Source organism: Diabrotica undecimpunctata, chromosome 5, assembly GCF_040954645.1.
Source record: "Diabrotica undecimpunctata isolate CICGRU chromosome 5, icDiaUnde3, whole genome shotgun sequence".
NCBI lineage: Eukaryota > Metazoa > Arthropoda > Insecta > Coleoptera > Chrysomelidae > Diabrotica > Diabrotica undecimpunctata.
This window is the reverse complement of record NC_092807.1, coordinates 4,100,681-4,123,516: the sequence shown is the minus strand read 5'-3', so window position 1 is coordinate 4,123,516 and position 22,836 is coordinate 4,100,681. Positions and strand designations below refer to the sequence as shown.

At 33.3% G+C, this 22,836-nt stretch overlaps 1 protein-coding gene across 3 annotated transcripts in view; it reads left to right on the top strand.

Moving 5' to 3' along the window:
* The first annotated feature begins 7,098 nt into the window (after positions 1 to 7,098).
* Positions 7,099 to 22,836, top strand: part of Tdc2 (Tyrosine decarboxylase 2) — a 48,362-nt gene continuing 32,624 nt past the window's right edge. For 2 of the 3 annotated variants that reach the window (XM_072531370.1, XM_072531368.1), the window contains exons 1-4: positions 7,099 to 7,191; positions 20,744 to 21,059; positions 22,492 to 22,543; positions 22,594 to 22,664. In XM_072531370.1, the coding sequence (XP_072387471.1) occupies positions 20,745 to 21,059; positions 22,492 to 22,543; positions 22,594 to 22,664 (438 nt within the window). In that variant the 5' untranslated portion in view covers positions 7,099 to 7,191; position 20,744. Of the gene's footprint in view, positions 7,192 to 7,223; positions 7,329 to 20,743; positions 21,060 to 22,491; positions 22,544 to 22,593; positions 22,665 to 22,836 lie in introns of those variants that run through there. The other variant, XM_072531369.1, reaches the window with a different exon arrangement.

Sequence of the window (22,836 nt, the reverse complement as noted above, 5' to 3'; positions counted from 1 at the left end):
TTTACTTTGTCAAACACTTTCCTTAGGTCAATCAAACACAGAAATGGTGGTATATTATACTCTAGTGATTTCTCAGTAATTTGCTTTATAACGAATATTGCATCTGTACACGATATTCCACTACGAAAACCCTGTTTTGCATCTGCTAAACTTATCCTTTGATTTATTAGTACTTGTAAAATATTAGTGGTAAGTTTTAGCTTAGTATTTAACAAGTTTATACCTCTGTAGTTTTCTGGCTGTTTTATCTCCTTCTTTGGAATAGTAGAATTAGTTCGCTCGTTCGTGTTTTATTATTTTATTAGTTAATATTGTTAACTGTCCTGTCATTGCTGCTCTACAATATTTCAGTAATTCGTTTGGTATCCCGTCTTTACCTATTGCTTTTACATTCTTCAGCTTTTTAAGTATTTTACAAACTTCCTGTATATTTATATTAAGTTCTTCATTTGTGGTAATTTCTGGTATTTCCGGTGTCGTTTGTTATTCCTCTGAATAGAGCTCTTTTAGGTAGTCAAACCAACTTATCCTTTTCAATGTATTTTGGTTCTATTAGTTCCTTTACCTCCATTCTTTGACTTCTAATAAACGTCATATTTCCTTTTGCACATACATACAAGTGCATGTGTTTCGTTTCTAATTGTCTTGTAATTATGGCATTCCTCTTTTGTTTTGGTTGATGTGTATTTCAGGTAAGCTTTTTTCTTTTCTTTACATTTTTTCTTCGCTTCTGTACAAAAACATGGAGGAGTTTTTCGCCTTGGGAACGAATTATTTTAATTTATATTTCTTTCACCAAGAACTTCCTTGGCCGAGACTAAGATATTAGACTTAATTTTTGCCCAGCTTTCTTCGACTCCATCACTTTCTGTGATATATGTGTTTCTGCTTTTTTCAGTTATTCTTTTTTGGAATAGGTATCTCGTGGAGTCATCCTGTAAGCTTTTCGACTAAGTAAAAAAACTACTGGTCCAAACTCATTCACAAGAGACAAAGACAGTTGTGATAAATGAGTCAAACTCTATCTATATCAATTGTGGTTCGTTTTTTGGATATAGATCAGATCGTTATTTACTGCTGTCGTCTCATCCACTCCAGCATATTTTTTAAAATTATTACTACATCTTGTAGATATGAGAACTTCACCACTGTGGTATTTTCATGGTCGCTAGTATATTGAAGACTATAAATAAAAATTAGAATTTAGTTTATACTCCAAATTTTGTAGTAAATACTTCTCGTGGTATGAATAAAAAACAGTAGTAGATACTCGGCTTGAGTAAGTGCTCTTAAGTGCAGTTTGTTGTGAGAATGTTCTCATTTTTGATATGAATAAAAATATCATTTGATATGAATCTAGTAATTACCAGTCTTCAGTTTCATCGTGGCAAAACTATTGCCGAATTCATGTTTAATTTGCGTTCAAAAAAATATTATAAACCAAGAAGAAGTAGGCGTGATCGTGACTTTAAAGTATTATATCGATTTAATAAAGGAAATGTTAAGTGGCTTTCAAATAACTTTTTGAGTGAAGAATCAGAAGAAACAAGAGGTGGGGCTATATTTAACTTCGATAAAATGAAAATATTTTTAAGATTTGTAATTGATCCGGGGTTTCCGGGGATACTGTGTCTAAGGTTGTGACGCAAGTTGCTGACCAAATAATAGAAAAATGCGCACGTTGGATAACATTTCCTCACACTCCGGCGGATACAATAGAAGCTAAAGAAAGATGGCAAATAAAGTACACTTTTCCATATGCTGTGGGTGTGATCAATTGCACCCACATAAAAATAAAAAGACCACTTCTTCATGGTGATGAATATATCAATCGCAAAGGATATCAACGTTTAAGCCACTTGCAATGCAGATGAGTGGTTTACAAGCGTAGACGCATCATGGCCGGGATCTGTTCATGATTCACGGATATGGAGCAACTCACAAATTTGTAACATTGCTAAAAATGAGTTTAGCATAAATCAATATGTTTTTCCCGAAAGCTTAACAAATAAGAAATTACCAGAATTTGTATAAGCAAAAGACAAAATCCAATTGTTTTTCTGTCCGTAGTTACAGTTAGTTCAGTTTGGTGTATTCTTTGGTTCAGTAAAGTTGTGTTTGAGTGTTTATCAAAAGTGTTTGAAAATGCCAAAACAAAGTGCAAGTAAATCAATCCTTCTGAAAAAGTGGGTTAATAGCAAAACAGAGTTTAAAATCATTGATGACAACCATATATTTTGCACGGTTTGTAATAAACCGTAAGTATTATGTTTAGTTTAATTATTGTTTAAATTTTTAAATATTTTTCTAAAATTATAAGCTTAATCTAATTTTACGTTAAAATATAAGTTTTAGAATAGGACTGTCAGTCATTATGAAAAACTTATGTACATAGATAAATAATCTTATGTATTTTAATGCACTGATTTTAAAATTATTTCTAGCAAAGGTATAAACATGGTTTTGACACTGACTTTTTTGTCATAAATTAATACGTTTTTTTTACGATAAAAATGTGACATTTTACTAAAAGCTCTGATATTTTTAAAGACAAATTCTACGACCAAAACTTAAAAAATAGTTTATATAGGAGAGATACTTCGGGAAACAAGTTTTATAAAATTGTAACATGTAGTGTGCTTGGTTAATGTTTTTTGACCCTTTAAAATTGACTAAGGAAATCGCCTTTTGTCTTAATATCTTGTATTCTTCTTCTTCTCGTGCCACTCCTAGCGGAGATTGGAAATCATCATGGCCACTGCGACTTTGTTAGCAGCGCGCCTAAAAAGTTCAATCGAACTACACCCGAACCATTCACGTAGATTACGAAGCCACGATATTTTTCTTCTTCCCACACTTCTTTTGCCCTTAATTTTGCCCTGCATGATATTTCTTAAAAGTTCGTACTTTTCACCTCTCACAATGTGCCCCAAGTATTCCATCTTTCTAGTTGTTATCTCATTTAGAATTTCGCATCTTTTGTCTAAAGTTTGGAGTACTTGCGTGTTAGTGACGCGGTCCATCCATGATATTCTGAGAATGCGCCTATAGCACCACATCTCGAAAGCTTCGATGTTTTTTGTGGTCAACTGTTTTAGTGTCCAAGCCTCTACTCCATACAACAGGGTAGAAAAGACATAACACCGCAGCATTCGTATTCGTAACCTTATATTGATATCACGATTGCAAAAGAGTTTGCGCATTCTATTAAAGACTGATCTAGCGATTTCTATTCTACATCTAATCTCTTTTGTTTGATCAGTATCGTCTGTGATCCAAGCACCTAGATATTTATAACAGGACACACGCTCAATCGTTGTATTGTCTATTACAAGATTAGCTCTGATGTTCTTTGATTTCGCGATTACCATAAATTTAGTTTTTTTCAAATTAATTTTCAAGCCGTAACTGTTACAGTATATATTGAGACTTTGAACGAGATGTTGTAGTTCTACTAGCGTTCCCGTTAGGAGAACCGTATCGTCAGCATACCTTATATTGTTGATCGTCTCACCATTTATTACCAGACCAAGATCTTCTTCCTCGAGTGCTTGTTCACAAATAGCTTCACTATACAGATTAAATAAAAGTGGCGACAAGATGCATCCCTGCCGGACTCCTCGACGGATTTGAATTTCTTCTGTTAGCCTACCCTCAACCTTCACATTTGCTGTTTGATTCCAATATAGGTTGCATATAATTCGAATATCTCGGCTGTCTATATTTTTCTTTATTAGAATTTCTCTTAGTGGTTCATGTTGTACTTTGTCAAAGGCCTTTTCGAAATCAATAAAGCAGGTGTAAATTTCTTGGTTCATGTCTAAGCATCTCTGTGAGAGAACGTTCATTGCAAACAGAGCCTCCCTTGTACCCAGCCCTTTTCTGAATCCCATCTGAGTGTTACTGATGTCTACGTCTAATTTCCTATAGATCCTATTATGGATTATTTTCAGGAACAGTTTTAGAGCATGACTCATCAAAGCTATCGTACGATATTCGCTGCATTCCCTTGTATTTGCCTTTTTTGGCAGTAGTATAAGGGTCGAACGGAGCCATTCCCTAGGTATTATTCCAGTTCTATATATGGTGTTAAATAGATCTAGGAGTATTTTAATAGATTCATCGTTCATAAGTTTGAGCAGTTCTACGGGAATTTCATCAGGACCGGGGGGCTTACCACTTTTCGCTTGTTTGATTGCATAATCTATTTCTTCTCTGATTATATCAGGCCCTGTATCATCTGTATATTCGTTTGAGATTTCTTGTCTATCTTTGTCATCAAAAAGTTGTGATATGTATTCTGTCCATCGATTCATTTTTTGTTGTAAATCTGTTATGGGTAAACCATCTGTATCTTTGATTTGTCCTGTCTGTGTTGTTCTTCTCCTTCCTGTCATTTCTTTAATCTTTTTGTGTACATTAAAAAAGTCATATTTTTGCTCCAGTTGTTCCAACTCCTGGCATTGCTCACTTAGCCATCTTTCTCTAGCTTCTCTTATTTTCTTTTTTATCAGTTTATCTGTTTCTTTGTAACTTATCAGATTATTTGTTTTGTGTACCCTTCTTTCACACATCAACTGTAGTATTTCCTCATTCATCCATTCTTTATGTTTCCTTTCTTTCGGTGTTAAATTTTCTCTCCCTGCCAGCATTACGGCATGTTTAATATTCTCCCATTTTTGGTCTATGTTATCAGTATTTCTATTCAGTTTCTCTATATTTTGTAAATTTTCTTTGATGTTCACTATTGTTTTCTCTTTTATATGTTGTTCACTCAGTCTTCTCACGTCAATTTGTTTCTGTATGTGTTTTTGAATGATCTTTAGTTTTATTCTTAATGTGACTACTACAGGATTGTGATCCGAGCCTATATCTGCTCCTGGGTAGGTTTTAGCTGAGAGTATAGAGTTGCGGAATCTTTGTCTAACAAGGACAAAGTCAATTTGATTTCTGACTACTCTACCTTTGGTGTCACTCGGAGATTTCCATGTGTACAGTCGTCTGTTAGGTAACTTGAAAAGAGTGTTAGCAACTACTAACTCCTCCGCTTGACAAAATTGTACCATACGGTCTCCTCGTTCGTTTCGTTCTCCTAATCCATAGTCACCCACGTAACCATCCACACATCCATGTCCAATTTTGGCATTAAAATCGCCCATTACTACTGTAGTGTGATGTTTCTTCATTGATTTTAGAATTTGTTCCAGATCGTAGTAGAAACTTTCAATTTCTTGTATATAAAATATTAATAGAGGTGAAAACCAATTAAATTAGGATATTATATTATATTAATTTTAAAGTGGCGAAGTACTACAAGTTTATTGGTTAACTTTTTTATTTCCAATTTTCAGATTGTATGTGAAAAAAAGCTTCAAGTTGATCAACACTTATGCACTGCAACGCATAAATCTCGTGCACAAAAGCCTCAATATTCGGTTCAGTATCTCATAATTACAAATACAATGAAAGTTTCTTACAAATAAAATTTTAATAAGGATCTCTGCAGTTTGTTGATTGGTTCAATATTTCAATTGAAAATTGGATAATCCATTATTCCAACAATTTTTAAAAAAGTACTGCACAGCATGCAATTTACTGTTGAAGCGATTAAAACTGCAATTGGGAATAATCCAATATGAATATCTGTTGACGAGACGACTGATGTTAAAGGACGGTATATTGCAAATTTGGTTATAGGAAGTTTAAACGGGAGTGAGTGTACAAAAAATATTGATTTTAAGCAAGATAGCAAAATGAAACGTGGTGGATATTAATAGTTCATTAGCAATGATATTGTTGTTGTAAAATGGATGGACAACAAATCCATCCTAGTAGCATCCAATTGCACTTCTGGAGATGATTCTTGTCAAATCAAGCGATGGCATAAAAGTTAATCAGCATTTACAGATCTTAAATGTCCAAAAGTAATCGCGAACTACAATAAGAATATGGGAGGTGTAGATATTCTTGATCAGTCCATAGAATACTACCGGACCTTCATCGAAACGAAAAAATGGACTCTAAAAGTCATCCTTCGTTTTTTTGACCTTTCAATTTTGAATGCTTGGCGGTTGTACGTATTAGAATCAATTGCAACGGGAGCACCCAAAAATAAAATAATGGACTTATTGGAATTTCGAATGCAGGTGGCAGATGGTCTAGTCAATGCCCCAGAAGGTAAAAGAAGAACTGATATTGATGAACAAGATGAGAACCTGCGCCCGAATACGTCTAAGTTCCGTCGACCGAACCCACCTTCTGTGGCCAAACGGTATGATGGGTATGACCATCTTCCATCATTTGATGAAATAGACACTCCAAGATCGTGCAGAATGGAAGGTTGCAAAAGTAGATCTAAGATACTATGTACCAAATGTAAAGTTTAGAGTAGATATGTTTCAAAATAATTTTTAGCAGTTTAAGTCTGAACATCACGATCGTGCAGGATCCCCTCACGCTAAGGGGGACGGGGGGATTTTTTAAAATATTTATTTAGAGTACCTTATATAATAAATAAAGATGTTCAGTAGTCAAAAATCTTAATTTCAAAAAATAAAAAATCAGACCTGAATGGGATATAATGCATTAAATGTATAAGAGCATAAAAAACATATTTTAGTGCATATTTCAACTGTTTTTTGTGCGTATTTGCATGCATATTTTAGGGATTTTTAGGTGCATTTCTCGAGCTCCAGTAATCATCCATATTCGTTATAAAATATTCTAAATAATAAATTTGTTTTTATTTTGTAAGTTAAATACTAAAAAAAATTATACTATCAGAGAGTGTAGTGTGATAAGGAGATTTACACACACACACACACACACACACATAAACACACATGAATTAAATTATAAATTAAATTGAATCGTTTTCAATTACATTTAGTCACTCTTGGGCATAAATGAAACTTGTTAGTGCCTTTTTTGGAGAAAAAAGTCATACACACTTTTTATCTCGCTAGGGAGAAAAAAATTGATAATAATAATCTCAATTAATTTCCTGATCATTGCGCACGACACAAATGCACAGATTTTTTTATTTTTCTCGAGGGGCGGGAATGGATGAACTGATTTTTTTGTTGTTGAAGAAAACGGAATCGTGGTGGCAGTTCACTCCACCGTTCCTTCGAGTCTGGTACGGGCTGAAATACTGTGTAGGGGGAAGACCTATTCGACAGATATCAACAGGTAGGATATTCTCACACGGATAGATTTTTTAATTCAGTTAGTTTCGAATACGTTATCGGGGGTTGTATATGTGGAAATAGATACCTTTGCGAACGTGACAGTGACGTAATATCGAGTTAAGAATAGCAACGAGAAAGGTTGTATTTTTATTGCATTTTATATCATATTGCATTTCATTCACGCTTTAATTTTATGCAGAACTTTTGAATCGAAATATATTTTTCGACAATAGCTTTGAAATTGAAGGGTCAAAATGCAAGATAAACGTTTATTTTCTAAGCGTAATAGCGATATTTCAAAACAAAATAAAAATGTTGAAATGACAAAAATTGCATTGTCTGCTAAATGATTGCTATATTAAAAACATAAGTTTAGTAAAACATCTTTTTGTTTTTAAACCAGGATATATATTTTATTTTGCTTGTTTTGTGTACCTCATCTCAAAATATATTTTATTTTCATGTGCTTCACTGAAATATTCATTTTCTTATTCTTGATTTAGTTCAACAAACATTGAAGACCTGTAATTTACAACTGTAGCCCTCAATTATATAATACAGGCTATGCAATACATGATAGCGCAGTTCTTTTGGCAAAATATAACAACAATTTTTCTTCTTCACGTGCCATATCAAAATTATCTGACGTTGGCGATCACCATTGCGAAGACTTTTCGATCTGCTGCACATGGAATAATAATTGTCTTGCATTTGATATCTCAGTCCATTCACGAATATTTTTTAACCAAGAAAGCTGTTTTCTTCCTACACCTCTAAGGTCTTCTATTTTGCCTTTAAGGATTAATTTTAATATTCTATATTGATTTCCCCTCACTATATGTCCCAGATAAGACATTTTCCGATGTTTAACAGTCAATTCTCTATCTTTGTTGACCCTCCCTAGTACTTCCTCATTTGCTTTTCTTGCTGTCCAAGGTATCTTCATCATCCGTCTATGAATCCACATTTCCAATGCTTCAATTCTGTTCATCTTGATATTTTTAGTGTCCACAGTTCTGCCCTATACAAAAGTACAGACCGAATATAGCACTTAATCATTCCTTGTCTTAATTCTTAACTGAGATAATTATTGCAAAGAAATGTCTTCATTTTTATAATTGTATTTGCTATTTTTTTGGACTTTTAGTTTATTTTCTATGGAAATATTATCAGTACAGTGTATTTATTAAGATAAAATCAAAAAATTATTACAACAAAACTTTATTTTCAAGTAAACGAAAATACATTTCACATAACCTCATTTCGATGGCAGTTTATACAGAGTTCTTTCAAATGGTCATCACAAACCCATTTTCCACATTTGGAACAGAATTTTCTGGTGGTTTAAGCCTGAACCCTTCCGCATACATAACATCTTTCTAGGGATCCGGTTCTAGCTTCGCCTGTCTGCTCATCTTCCTCAAATACCACTAGGTCTACTACCTACCAAGCAGCAGTTTTGCACGTTATCGTAGCATCTTTGAAATGTTTGGATTTTGAGACCTTCGTTCTAGAGTTTTTATTAACTCCCAACTCAGGTTTTGCAAGAACCGAACACGTGATATCTTCTCGTTCATATGATGGTGATATATGTAAATGCAGAGCATTTATTGCAGAAATGTTTACCAGATTGTCCAATGTTGCGCGCAACATTATAGTGTTGAAAAAGCTGGTCAATCAGGTCGACGCCAACTTTGGTTATATTATAAAAAGTCACGACCTCAGATTTATTTTTATCTCCAGTAGACTCATCTATATCAAGGGTGGAATAGAATGTGGATAAAACTAGTACAGCATTATTCTTTTTCGAACAATAGGACACCAAAGCGCAGCATTTGTGAAAGCCGAATGCGGAAAAGTGCTCCAATCTGTTGCTTATTGGAAGAAATTGTTTTATTATTTTCCGTTTATTTGTTCTCCTTATTCACACGTAAGTTGTTTGGCCTTTTTGCCAAAGGAATACTGGTGAAAAAGTTATCGCCTGTGATATTTTGATTAGATCCAGATACTGGACTAAACCAACCAACTAATCGCAATACAACTTCTTCTCCCGAGCTGCTTAGTTGGTAAGAACCTTCTGGCTGCCTACCTACATAGGCTTCCAAATTCAATGTGTAAGCTGTCTTGGTAACAGTTAATGCAAATACCTTCAGGCTGTATTTAGCCGGCTTACTCGATATGTACTGCTCAAAGCTGCATCTACCTCCAAATTGTAGAAGTTGTTCGTCGACCGTGAGGTACTCACTTAAAAAAAAATCTTGAACATTGTTTAAAAGTAATTCCAGCACATCTCTTATTGGTGCAAATTTGTCAATGGCTTTTCGCTTATCTCTATCAGTAATACTGTTAAACTAAAGCGAAATCTGTATTCATTCATAGATAAGTAGCAAGATTTCAGATCATTTTCCTTTGAATTATCCCAGAAACTGTGAAAGTTTTTCCTGGAAAGTTTCTGTAGAAGGAATACTAGGAAAAATATTTTTTACGTCAAATGAAATTAATCTGAAATTGTTAGGTAATTGAAAATGTTGTATTTTATTAACTAATTCTATTGTATTTTTTACGGTTAATTCAAGTGAAAATTTAGTGTGTTCTAAAATAATCTCTAACAATTTTTTTGAAAGTTTACATGACGGAGCTGTATAAAAAGAAACTACAGGTCTTATTGCGTGATCAGGTTTCTCTAGTTTAATAAAAGAGTATAATTTAGGAAGCTATGGGTTCATGATATTGAGGTATTTCTGTTCTATTGAATTTACTATTGATTTTGAATTTTCTAACACTAGTTTAATTTGTTTTTGATACTTTTCCGTCGGACCTTTGTTTACAGTTTCAATATTTTGATTATTTAAAAATTCTATTGTTTTGTTATTATAGTGTATTTTTTCTATAGCAATAGTAGTGTTACCTTGGTCTGCTTTTGTAAACACTTTGATGTTTTCGATTGATTAATTTTTAATTGAAATGGCTGTTTGATTCTCAGTAGTAATATCCCTAGGACATTGATAACAGAAGAGATAATTTCATGACAATCGAAAGCTCGTTCCTTTGCGTCCACGAAGCCAAAGGCTGAGTGCTGTTACCAAGCAACGAGCTTGAGAAATTTGTCATGAAATTATGAGGCATTCATCAATGTCCGAGGGATATTCGGCGGATAATTTTTCGAAAAAAAAAAAAAATCATAACTCAACATAACGAAACATTTATTTATTAAAAGTACAGTTAGTGAAAGTACAATTATTAAAATTTAAGTTAACATTAGATTCGTTGCTGTTCTCTACTATAGAAGATCTATTACCACGCATAATATTTATAATCTTGTTGTGGCGTTCTTGATCGAGATTCAAGTATGGTTTTATAGAATTCTGAAACGTGACATTTTGAAATTTATTTGGATGAAGTTGTCAAACTCGATCGTGTTGTCATAGTGATTGAAAATTGCACTGAATGCAATTATCAGTCTAATGTTGACATGATTGGGTGAAATTGTTCCACATGACACAAAATGACGAAATTTGAATGGTTGTTAGAACAGTCGAAAAATTATCTTTGTAACAGGACTTTTTACAGTCGGTTCACAATTTGTTGATAGCTCACTACAAGTTTAACCCTAATTAGAAAACTGAAATACAGAGAGGATAGGTAATACGATATAATAGTAAAAACCAACCTAAAACTGACGGTTTAAGACGTTTCCGACTAACCCACCTTATATCTGAAGGAATACAATACTTTATAATCCTATTACGGGGGTATTTTGAATGGTTAGAGATGAACGACCAGTGTCGTAGAGTATATGATTGAAACATTTATTTGAACTAAATAAATATATTTTTTAAAATGTACTTATGTAAATTGTATTTTTTAATAAAACTTATTTATTTTATTCAAAAATAAAAAGTTTCTTGCCATTTGTAAAAGATACATTTATTTAATTAAGGAAAAAGGCGCCAAATGTCGCCTGGCAAAATTTCCAATGTGTTTTAAATGTATCCATTATTTTCGAATCCGGAGAAAACTAATAAATATTTTTGAAAAATTTAAACGCAGAATGAAAGATTACATTATTACTCAGGGCAGAAAGTCCCTGAAAACTTCTACAATGTTTATTTTAATATGTTATGTAACAGGGGTGAAAATAAAAGAGAAAATATAGTATAATTTTTAATTGAAAATATTACATGCAAAAGAAACTTTTTATTTATTCTAAAAAATATTTCATTCTGCTTTTAAATTTTTCAAAAATGCTGTTTAGTTTTCTCAGGATTTGAAAAAAAATGGATACATTTAAAACACATTGAACACTTTGACAGGCGACATTTTGCGCCTTTCCCCTTTAATACCTTACGATTACAACTATTATTACTTACCTTATATAATTACGATTAGAAAACTATTCAAATTCAAAATAAATAGGATCAACTTCGGAATCCGAGTCATCTTGAGGGTTAATAATTAGCGGTTGTGTCTCTATGGTCGCATCAATTATGTTATCAAGATCCCACATTTTTTGTTCTTCTTCTATTACATGCCTTACTGCATCTTTCCAGTTTTGTTCTGTAATATGTTGTAAAGACTCGTATAACAATTCACGTACAGCTTGTATTTTGTATAACGTATTTTTTCTAGCCACATAACTTTTCATTTGTGCCCAAATGAGTTCAATTGGATTTATTTCGCAGTGGTAGGGTGGTCTAAGGACTGTAATGTTTCGCCTTTCCGCCATTTTGTCAACTACGTATTCCTTGAACTTAGATTTGTGTTTGCCGGGCAATTTTTAGAAGTTCTGCTTTTACCATTCCATCTTCGAAAGGCAGATACTTATTCCGCAGCCAGTCAAGAATATCCTGTTTCTTCACGCAGTCGTTGGAAGTTTTTCTACTAGTCGTGAATGATAAGGTGCATTATCTAATACTATAATTGAATTTGGTGGTATGTGTTCAATCATCTGCTCAAAATACTCTTCGAAAACAATCAGCTGTCATCTCCTCGTGATAGTCTTTTGTGCTTTTGGACTGAAATTCCAACAAACCATGCTTAATAAATCCTTTTTCACTGCCAATGTGAGAAATTATTAATCTACTGCCTTTACCAGAAGGTGGGGAGATGCCAGTAGACCAACCTTCCATAAAGGCTTGCCTGGAGCTTAATATATTTTTATCTGACCAAATTTTTTTTAGAGTATGACCTGAGTTTACCCACGTTCATCCTGGTAGAAGATGGGCCTTCCTTCAGCCCGGAATTTTCGTATGGATCTTAGATAATTTCTTCTCCAACATATTATCTCCTCCCGGTCAATCAAAAGTGATTTTCGGTCTGATTTCTCCCACCGGAAATTTAATTCTTTTAAAACTTGCCACAATCTAGTTCGTCCGATATGAGGCAAATCCGGGTCGTCTCTAACTTCTTGTAAAATTTTGTTTAGGTTTGGTATTTCTTTTTTGAAAAAAAAATCCATGAATTTTCCTTCGAATACCATTTTTGGCAAATTCATCAATTTCAATAGGCTTTTTCCCTCTCTTTAAGTGTTTGTTTGTGTTTGGTTTAGCTATACCGTGTTTTTTTCTTTCTGATAGGAACCTATATATAGTTGACTCTCCTACGCCAGTCATGTTGGCACAAATTTCGACTATGTTGCGAACAGTGTTTGTGGGATTCTGAGAAACCAGAGCATCGTGAACATTCAGGACAATAGTCTTCTTTCTTGGTGAATAGACAGACTTACTGACTGTACGCAACAGTACCGGTGTAAAACTTGATGATGTTGATGATGAAGCCATCACAAACAATCCAACAAAACGAGCACGAGCGAAAGGTACGTATATGTTCGTAGGTATATGGAATAAAAATCACTCACGCACTGCATATAATTCGCAAAAGAAATATTCGAGACGCTAATTACTGCCGTAGACGCGGACGCACCGACGAGCCGTAAATTACATGCGATCAAAAACGTACTAAACAAAAAAATTGTTTTCGTTCGTAATAACTTCACCCTTTTAAGTTAAGTTTCGAATATAAACTGAACAAACGAGGCACGTGGCCAAAGCATACCCATTATATTATTACAAATCTGGGGAATTCCATCCTAATTATCTTGCAACGAATAGTACCTTCGGATATGAATTTCAGGTTTTCTAGTAAAGTGATTAAACGCGAAGATTAGTATTGAAATATCCAAAGAGATAAGGTATTCTTATTTACAAAATTGTTAATGGTTAAATTCTGATTTTTATTAATATAATATAATTACATAACATTAGCCGTGAAAGTTTTAATTGTTTTTTTGCTAAATATATTAGGATTAAAATATTATTAATATTATATATATAACAGTATTAAAAAATATTATATTGTTATTTAATGAATAAACACCTCAGGAACGCCTATGGTTTACGACCGTTTTATGAGTTTGAGGCACATTTCGTGCTCTCAACAATTTATGAACGGAGAATAGCTTAATAATTACACTCATCGGTAATAGATTTTGCAATGACACTTTTTTCGATATTGTTGACAGTTTTGTTTAATGCTACTTCACATTCTACATCTAAATATTCTAAAGTTTTCTGATTATTACGTTGAGACAAGTTGTGTTTAAACCCTTTCTCTAAAAGTTGTATCTCGCTATTACTGAATTTAGTATCTGTTAAATTTGTAAATCTATTGAACAAATTATAGTTGGAAAAACTTTTTGTATAATGAACATTGGGTTTTTTACAATTGCAAATTAGATTATTTAGTTTTTTACGCTGTGATTACCTTTAAATTGTTTTTTTTTAATATTCCTTCTAAAATGGGGATTAATTCGGCTGCTTTTGCAATTTTTTGTATACCTACTATTTCCATCATTCCATCTCGATTTTATATTTATGTTGACAGTAATTCATCCAGTTAGTCTTCATTCCTACGCCTCATACTTTTAACATTACAAGCAGTTTAATTCACAATTATACTCTATTGCAGTTTTCTATTACGCTATATCAGGAGTATAAATATAAACTTCAAAGATATGGAAACATTGCTTTCTTGGTGTTTTCTATTTTATTTATCCTAATAGCTGTGTTTAAAATTACCTAAAATACCTTTCGGTAATTACTTAACACAATTTATGGAGCAGAAACAAGTGTTATTGCCAAGATATATGACTCCTTCGACTTAAGAACGGTGGAAGCTCCAAAAATCGATGTAGGACCTTTGGAAATGCCCTTCTGTCCCAAAGCAACCCTTGAGGACTAATTGCGTCTGGATTTAAACTTTGTCGAGTGGCTATTACTGTTGTGACACGTTCAAAATCTTCGAGCAAGAGATTGATAAAGTGTATTATACAATACCTCGAATAAAATGTACCTATAATATTTTTTTTATTTGTCTATCTAAATATAAGATATTTTATAATATAATCTTAGTCTCTTTAGGTAAGTAACATGTAAAAATTTAATTATTTTTTTTTACTGTCCGCTGGCTTCGTATACTTATGATATTCTTTCGTCAATCATTCTTTGCATATCACCGAGCCATTCTAGCCTCCTCTCATTTATAATTGTTTTTATTGGTTTCATTTCTAAATTTACTACATATTAAGTTCGTGTTTCGTATACTCGTTACTCATCTCTTCTTGTTATTCCTTCAATCTTTCGTAAAAATCCCATTTCGGCTGTTATACAGCAGAACAGCCGATCAGCCGTACAGAGCTAGATTACAAAGTAAACATTTTGGAGAACACGATTGGGAAAATGCATAAGCAAATCAGAAAACAGAATATTTTAATCAAAGCACTCGAACTTAAGATAGATAAAGAAATTAAAGTTGCTACAAAATTCATAGAAGATGAGTCGAATGTAAAAAAAAAAAAAAAAAAAAATGACGCTCTAAAAATCGAGGTCATGAACAAAAAACCACCTATTGCAGTAGTGAAAATGGACACCCTCAAGGATAAGCAACTTATTATAAAGAATAAAAATGAAAAATGGTCCAGATGATACACCAACTGAGTTGCTGAAACTAATAGAGGATGATAACATAAAAGTAGTAGTAAGACTTTTTAATTCAATATATAACACCAGAGTAAATCCTACAGATTGGCTCTAATCATCTTTGTCGCAATATCTAAAAAACACAATGCGAGAAAATGCTCAGAATATCGATTAATTAGTCTAATGAGCCACACTCTTAAAATTTTCCTAAGAATACTTCACAACAGAATTAGACGCAAATGCGAAGAAGATCTCGAAGATACCTAATTTGGTTTTAGAAATGCTATGGGAACCAGGGAGGCACTTTTTGCGCTTAACATCACATTACAAAAATGCCGTGACCAAAGAAAAGATGTATTTCTGTTTCGTGGAATTCGAAAAGGCATTCGATAAAGTACAGCATGTAAAATTAATGCAAATACTGAAAAATATCGGAATATATGACAAGGATATTCGTGTCAATAAAAATTTGTACTGGAATCAAACTGCTATCATAAAAATTGGAGATAACTACACCGATGAAATCTCCATACAACGAGGAGTCAGACAAGGTTGCATTTTGTCGTCAACATTGTTCAATGTTTACTCGGGCCAGTTATTTAAAAAGACACTTCAGAGACAACCATATGGAATAAAAATCAACGGGGAACCACGTAATGTGATTAGATACACAGATGATACAGTAATTCTGTCAGATAATATTGAAGGTCTCCAAATTCTGCTTGATCGTATTCACGGACCAACTAGATACAGACATAGAAGTAAAACGTAGAATAGCAATGACTAAAACCACTGTTATGAAAATAAAGTCATTTCTTTGCAATAATCATCTCAGTTTAGAACTAAGACAAAGAATGGTTAAGTGCCGTACTTTTGTATAGTGCAGAAGTGTGGACGCTAAAAGTATCGATTATGAACAAAATTGAAGCATTGGAAATGTGGATTCATAGACGAATGCTGAAGATACCTTGGACAGCAAGGAAAACTAATGAAGAAGTACTAAGGAGCGTCAACAAAACAGAACTGCTAAAGACTGTTAAACATCGAAAAATGTCTTATCTGGGACATATAGTAAGAGGAAGTCGATATAAAATATTACAACTGATCCTTAAAGGCAAAATAGAGGGCGGTAGAGGTGTAGGAAGAAAAAAAATTTCTTGGTTAAAAAACTTTCGTGACTGGACTCAGATATCAAATGCAGGACAGTTATTCCATATTGCAGAAGATCGAGAAGCCTTTGCAATGGAGATCGCCAATGTCAGATAATTCTGATATGGCACGCGAAGAAGAAGAAAAATGAAGTATTTCATAGAGACAATCTGAAGTCAAAATACAGGAGTTGAGGTATTTAGCAAGAAAGGAAAGGGTAAAAGGAAGAGGCAAAGATCGGATACCAAAAATTATGCGTAAATAATGAATGGTGGAAATGGAACCCGGCTATTGAAATGCTAGCAAAAACGACAAAAAACTAATAACAAAATGGTACAACAACAAGGAAAATCTAATGACGAAAAAGGCACGAAATAGGTTTTTGATTCGACAATGGAATCTTAGAGGAACATTTAAAACAGATGCACTGTAAAACTTAGCGGATACCTTAGAGAAGTACGATATACATATTGCAGCTATCCAAGAAACCAAACAAAAGCGAATTTTCTGCACAGATATTAAGAACTTACATATTCTTTAACAGTGGGGACAATGAAAGTCTATTTGAGGTAGGGTTTTTTGTTAAAAACACAAAATTGCAGTAGTGGTGAACTTTGAGCCAATAACAAGCAGATTATCTCAGTCAAGAATGAGGGAAAAGTACAGAAAAACATTTATAAATGTACATGTCCTAACAGAAGATAAGTATAATGATATTAAAGACTACTTTTATGAGCAACTCGAAAAACTGTTGCACGAAATACCATCGTATGATATGAACATAATTGTAGGAGATTTTAACGTAAAAAATGGTAGGGAGGATGCTTACAGACAAATAACCGGCGGAAAGAGCCAACACAGAGACAGAATTCTAAATGAGCACATATTTTGACCACAAGGAGATTCATAAAGGTACTTGGATATCACCAGATGGTCAAACAAATAATTAGATAGACCATATATTAATTGAAGGGAAACATATAAAAGCCGCTAAAGACAGTAGAAGTTATAGAGGAGCGGATGCAAATTCAGTCCACTTCCTGGTAAAAGTAAAAATGGAACAAATGATGCCCACATATACTAGGAGGAATAGCCAGTAGGTGAAACGATATCGTGGTATACTATTGAAGAACGAAGAAACTAGGAAACAATTTCAAGAACAAGTAGAGGGGAAACAATCAGGACAGGAAGTAGCACAAGACATAGACAGTAGGTGGGAATGTGGGAATGACTCAGAGAAACGATTCAACAATCAGCCGAGTTAGCACTACCAAAATCACCACAAAGAAAAAAAAATAAATAAAAGATTGGTATGATAATAATTATAAGAGAGAGATTGAGGAGAGGAATAGAGCCAGAACCAATAGCATAAGGAAGAATAATTTGAACAATAGAGAACCATATGCTGAAAAAAGAAGGGCGCAATATGCAAATACTGGAAAAAACCAATGAATTCAATATTAACATACCATCTTTTCGTAGATTTTAAATCGGCCTATGATAGTGTCCTAAGAAATAAATTGTATGAAGCCGTGGATATTTTCCACATCCCCGATAAACCGATACGATTGGTTAAGGCTATAATGCGTACAGTTATTTGCAAAGTCGAAATACAGGGCGAACAATCACAGGCATTTGAAACGCATATTGGGCTGTGACAGGGAGATGCGCTGGCGTGTCTTCTTTTCAACATAGCTCTGGAAAAGGTGGTCAGGGATGCCCAAATAGACAACAGATGAAACATTTTTAATAAATCATCCCAAATTTTGGCATATGCAGATGATGTTGACCTGTACAACACGCAAGCTAGAAAAAATGTATACCACCTTGTCAAATGCCTCAAAAAATATGGGCCTGCAAGTAAACGAGGAGAAAACTTAGATAATGGTATCAACACCCAACAATAGAGCCAGAAACATCGGCCACCAATTCACGGTTGAAAACTCTACGTTTGAATTGGTGGACAAATTCACATACTTAAGCTCCCTGATCACCAAGGAGAACGTCATGACGGAAGAAATCAAGCGAAGAATAATCTTAGCAAACAAATGCTATTTTGGACTGAGAAGACATATGAGAAGCAGAAACTTAAGCCAAACAACAAAAATAACCATATACAAAACCCTTATACAACCAGTGTTGACATATGGATCGGAGATATGGACCATTTCCAAGGCAGATGAAAACCTCCTGCTTATATTTGAACGAAGGATCCTAAGAAGAATATTCGGTGGCATCTGTGAAAATGGTGTTTGGAGAAGGAGGTACAACTACGAGATATATCACAGATATAAACATATATTTGGTGGTAAAGACGTAGTATCTCTTATAAAAATAGGAAGACACAGCAGAACAACCCTCCTAGAAGAATCCTTATGTCACAACCTGTGGGAAGTAGAAGTAGGGGTAGGCCAAAACTCAGATGGAGGGATGGTGTAGATGAAGATGGTAGAAAAATAGGCGCAGCAAACTGGCAACAGTTGGCAATGGATAGAACTAACTGGCGTAATAGACTTGGAAAGGCCGAGGCTCTTTTATAGGGCTGTAGCACCAATGATGATGATGATGAAGTAGAATTTTTGGGTTTTCTGATTTTTACAGAAATTAATATACAATTGGAGTAAAAAATTAAAAACACACCGGAGAATGTATTTTTTGAGAAGTACGAAAAAATTAAAACGTATTACATCGAATTTTTCATTTTTCCGATTTTTACAGAAATTATTATACAATTGGAAGATAAACAATATTGTAAACACAACAGAGAATGTATTGTTTGTGTGGCATAACAAAAGTTATAAAATACAATATATCGTTGATGACTTAGTTGACATAAAACACACCACTCTTGTCTACATGCTGTTTTCTCGAAATACACTATTTTGACCCAATGAGATTTTGCACCAAATTCACTATATTTTAGTTGTCTCGGTTTTTTAAATGCCCTTTTGTAGATATAAACTACAAGTCATAAAAAACAATGTTTATAAGTTGACGTTTCGACTCGTGTCTTTAAAAAGGATTTCTAATCATGAATGGTACATAGAAGTCAAATTTGCAACAATTACTGAGGCACTTTTCAATTACATCATTTAATAATAATTAAAAAGTATAAAATATCTTAAAACCCTTTCTCTTTAACACAAAATTGACGTGGCTAGGTTGAGATTTAATTGTCTACGTCATTAAATGTTGATTGTCGAAAGAGTCATAAAATGCTCTTTTAAAACAAAATTAATGATTCGAAAATACAGTGTATAAGAATTCTTCCAAAGGAAAGGAATTTTAAGTGGGAATAGGGATAACTAAAAGGTATTATAATAATTTAGTACATTAAGAAAGTATGTGGAATTTTACTATTTGATATTTCATCGCAGTCAATCAAACAAGCTATTGTTGTTACACTTCAAAAGTGTATCACCATTTTACTATAGAGAAAAAAGTAATACCATGCCAGCTTTGCTTTAATAATTCACTTACAAATCGTTGTCGTCTGTCTGCTTGTTGAAAACTCACTGACTCTAGTGAATTTACTAAAAAACTTTAGTAACTAATTACTAAAAAACTGATTAGTATTACGAAGTACTATCAACTACATTAATATTACGAACAATAAATATGTATTTTACTTAGCGAGGGATCCGTTATTAGTATCGTTATATATCTAAAAAGAAAAACTATATATTGCTCTACTGATATTACTGCACTTAACAAAATCGATCAAAAATCGCGAGAGGAGGTAGTTCTTCATCCCTGATGCACCATAACAAAAGGTACTTTCTTTTTTTCCTGAGATTCACAGCTACCCTCTGAAATACCAAAGACATATGCCCAACTTTTTAATTTCTAAAGTTAGTCGGTTGTATGACTTAGACAACCTTCTCCTCATTGAGATTTGTAACTTATAATAAAAAGAAAGAATTAAAATTCTGATGGTGCATCTCTCAGTATGTATGTTTTCTTCTATTCTTATACATTATTATTCTTTTCTTCTATTCTACCTGACTTTGTAACAAAAGGTTATGGGATTTGAAAGTAACATAGACAAAAAATATATCCAGCGTTATTTACGCATTAAGGATTTTCGTAAAAGACAAACACAGATTTTATGGCAATCTTTATGCGTACTGACGAGATAAACGAACAGGGACGTATTATAAAATTTAAAACGCTACAACTTCATCTCTTTCGTCTTCCATATTTTGTCTTTCGTCTTGTGGTTGCCTTGAATTCTTTTCTGTTGATGTTAACTTTCTTATAGAATGCTCTGAATTCTTTCTCTCTTTTGAGGTTTTCTATATATTTAAGTTCCTTATTTAGCATACACAATATTCAATTCTACAAATTTCACTGACATTAACTTCAAACTTCTAAGTACAGCATCTTAGAGAATGTTTTTTCATATTGCGACATCTTCTATTTTTTTAGAATGGATACCGACGAATTCAGACATGTCGGCAAAAACATGGTGGACTACATATGCAATTACATGGAAAACATAGACAGCCGACGAGTAACTCCAAATATCGAGCCAGGCTATCTACGAAAACTTCTCCCTACTAACGCCCCAGAAAACCCAGAAGATTGGGAAAAGATCATGGAGGACGTGGAGTCAAAAATCATGCCAGGCGTTACACATTGGCAACATCCCAGATTCCACGCCTACTTTCCAAGTGGAAATTCGTATCCTTCGATTCTTGGAGATATGTTATCAGCTGGAATTGGATGCATTGGTTTTTCTTGGGTAAGTTTTTTACTGTAATAAAACGAATTGACAACAGCGCTATAAGAAGACTGCTACTTTTTGAGATGTGGCAACATCGGTATATAAACGTTAAATTCGATCAAATTTGATATCTGAATGGTAAACGTGACACGGTAATTTTTAAAACACGAATATTCACTCAAATGTTTCACATTTGATTCATCGATCATCAATCAAGCACATTTTTCAATGTGTTTTGCTTGTTATTCTCCTAATTATAACTCTACAGTAGCTAAATAGCAATTCCATTGTTGCCGTTTGTTATAAACTGTTAGAACATCCCTGAATTAGTGTTTAGTCACCAAGGACGATATGATATGGAGTTTATCATAGTCAGGATCATTTACAGGATTCTTTCGATATCTTCTATCTCATTATTTCGTACATACACATATATATATATATATATATATATATATATATATATATATACATATATATATATATATATATATATATATATATATATATATATATATATATATATATATATATATATATATATATATATATATATATGTGTGTGTGTGTGTGTGTGTGTGTAAAATAATTACAAATTTGAGCAAGAGCTTTCCTACGGCTTTTATGAAATGGGACGCCGGATATATAAAAATAAACGGCGAAAGGACCACAATTTGTCAAACTTTCCGTGTACGACTTGGTATCAATAGACTGTTATTGACTCAATTCATCAAAGCCGTAGCAAAGCTCTTGTTGAGATTTGTAAATTTTTACTTATTTCGAACAGCTCAAAAAGACAGAAAATGACAGTCGTTTTCGTTTAAGGCTACCAAAATAGGTAAATAGGTGGCGCTTTTATAGCTTACACTAGAATAGTGGAAATAGAAGGACACATTCTCTGGATTTCCGTGTTTGAGTTTGTATCTACTCGTCTGTATATTGTATATATATATATATATATATATATATATATATATATATATATATATATATATATATATATATATATAAATGAAAATGAAAATTTATCTAACAAAGATCAAAATTTTTACTTTGGGAGGAGTATCAATTCCTGTGGAGAGGGGAGTTACAGAAACGTTGGGGGGAGAATATATTTACTTGGATTAACTAATAAATTAAAATAGAGACAACCAACACACTTAAGTAGACTAAAGAATCCGCATGATATTGGCTGCCAATGGCAAACTTAGAATTATCCTCAAGAACAATGTTCCCATAAATCTCAAGTCAAAAGTTTTCAATTTTTGAATCCTTCCAGTGATGACATATGGTCTAGAGAGTAACACAGCATGCAGTGGAAGAAGTGGAGAACGCGATACAACGCGCTCGACTTGGGTAGAAGACCCAAACAAGATGATACCAGATGGAACTTTAGAACTTAGTTGGATTTGTCATTTTATTATTATATATACCTCTTGTTTTTTTGTAGGCGTCAAGCCCAGCATTAACAGAACTGGAAACTATAGTATTGGACTGGCTAGGTAATCTGAAATGATTTTTAAGTATCGTTGTTAACCTTTTTTTTATTTAGGTAAAGCCATTGGATTGCCCGATCAGTTTTTAGCTTTTAAGGAAGGAAGCAGAGGAGGGGGTGTCATTCAGGTAATAAATGTTATGTTTTAACTAGTTGCTATAGTATGGAATTAACCATTTATATTTATAAACACAACATAATCACACAATCATAATCATAACACACAATATAATAAGTAGCTTAAATCGAAATTACTCATCCTAAGAACTTGCCATATTAGATCTAAATAGTGTAATCTTA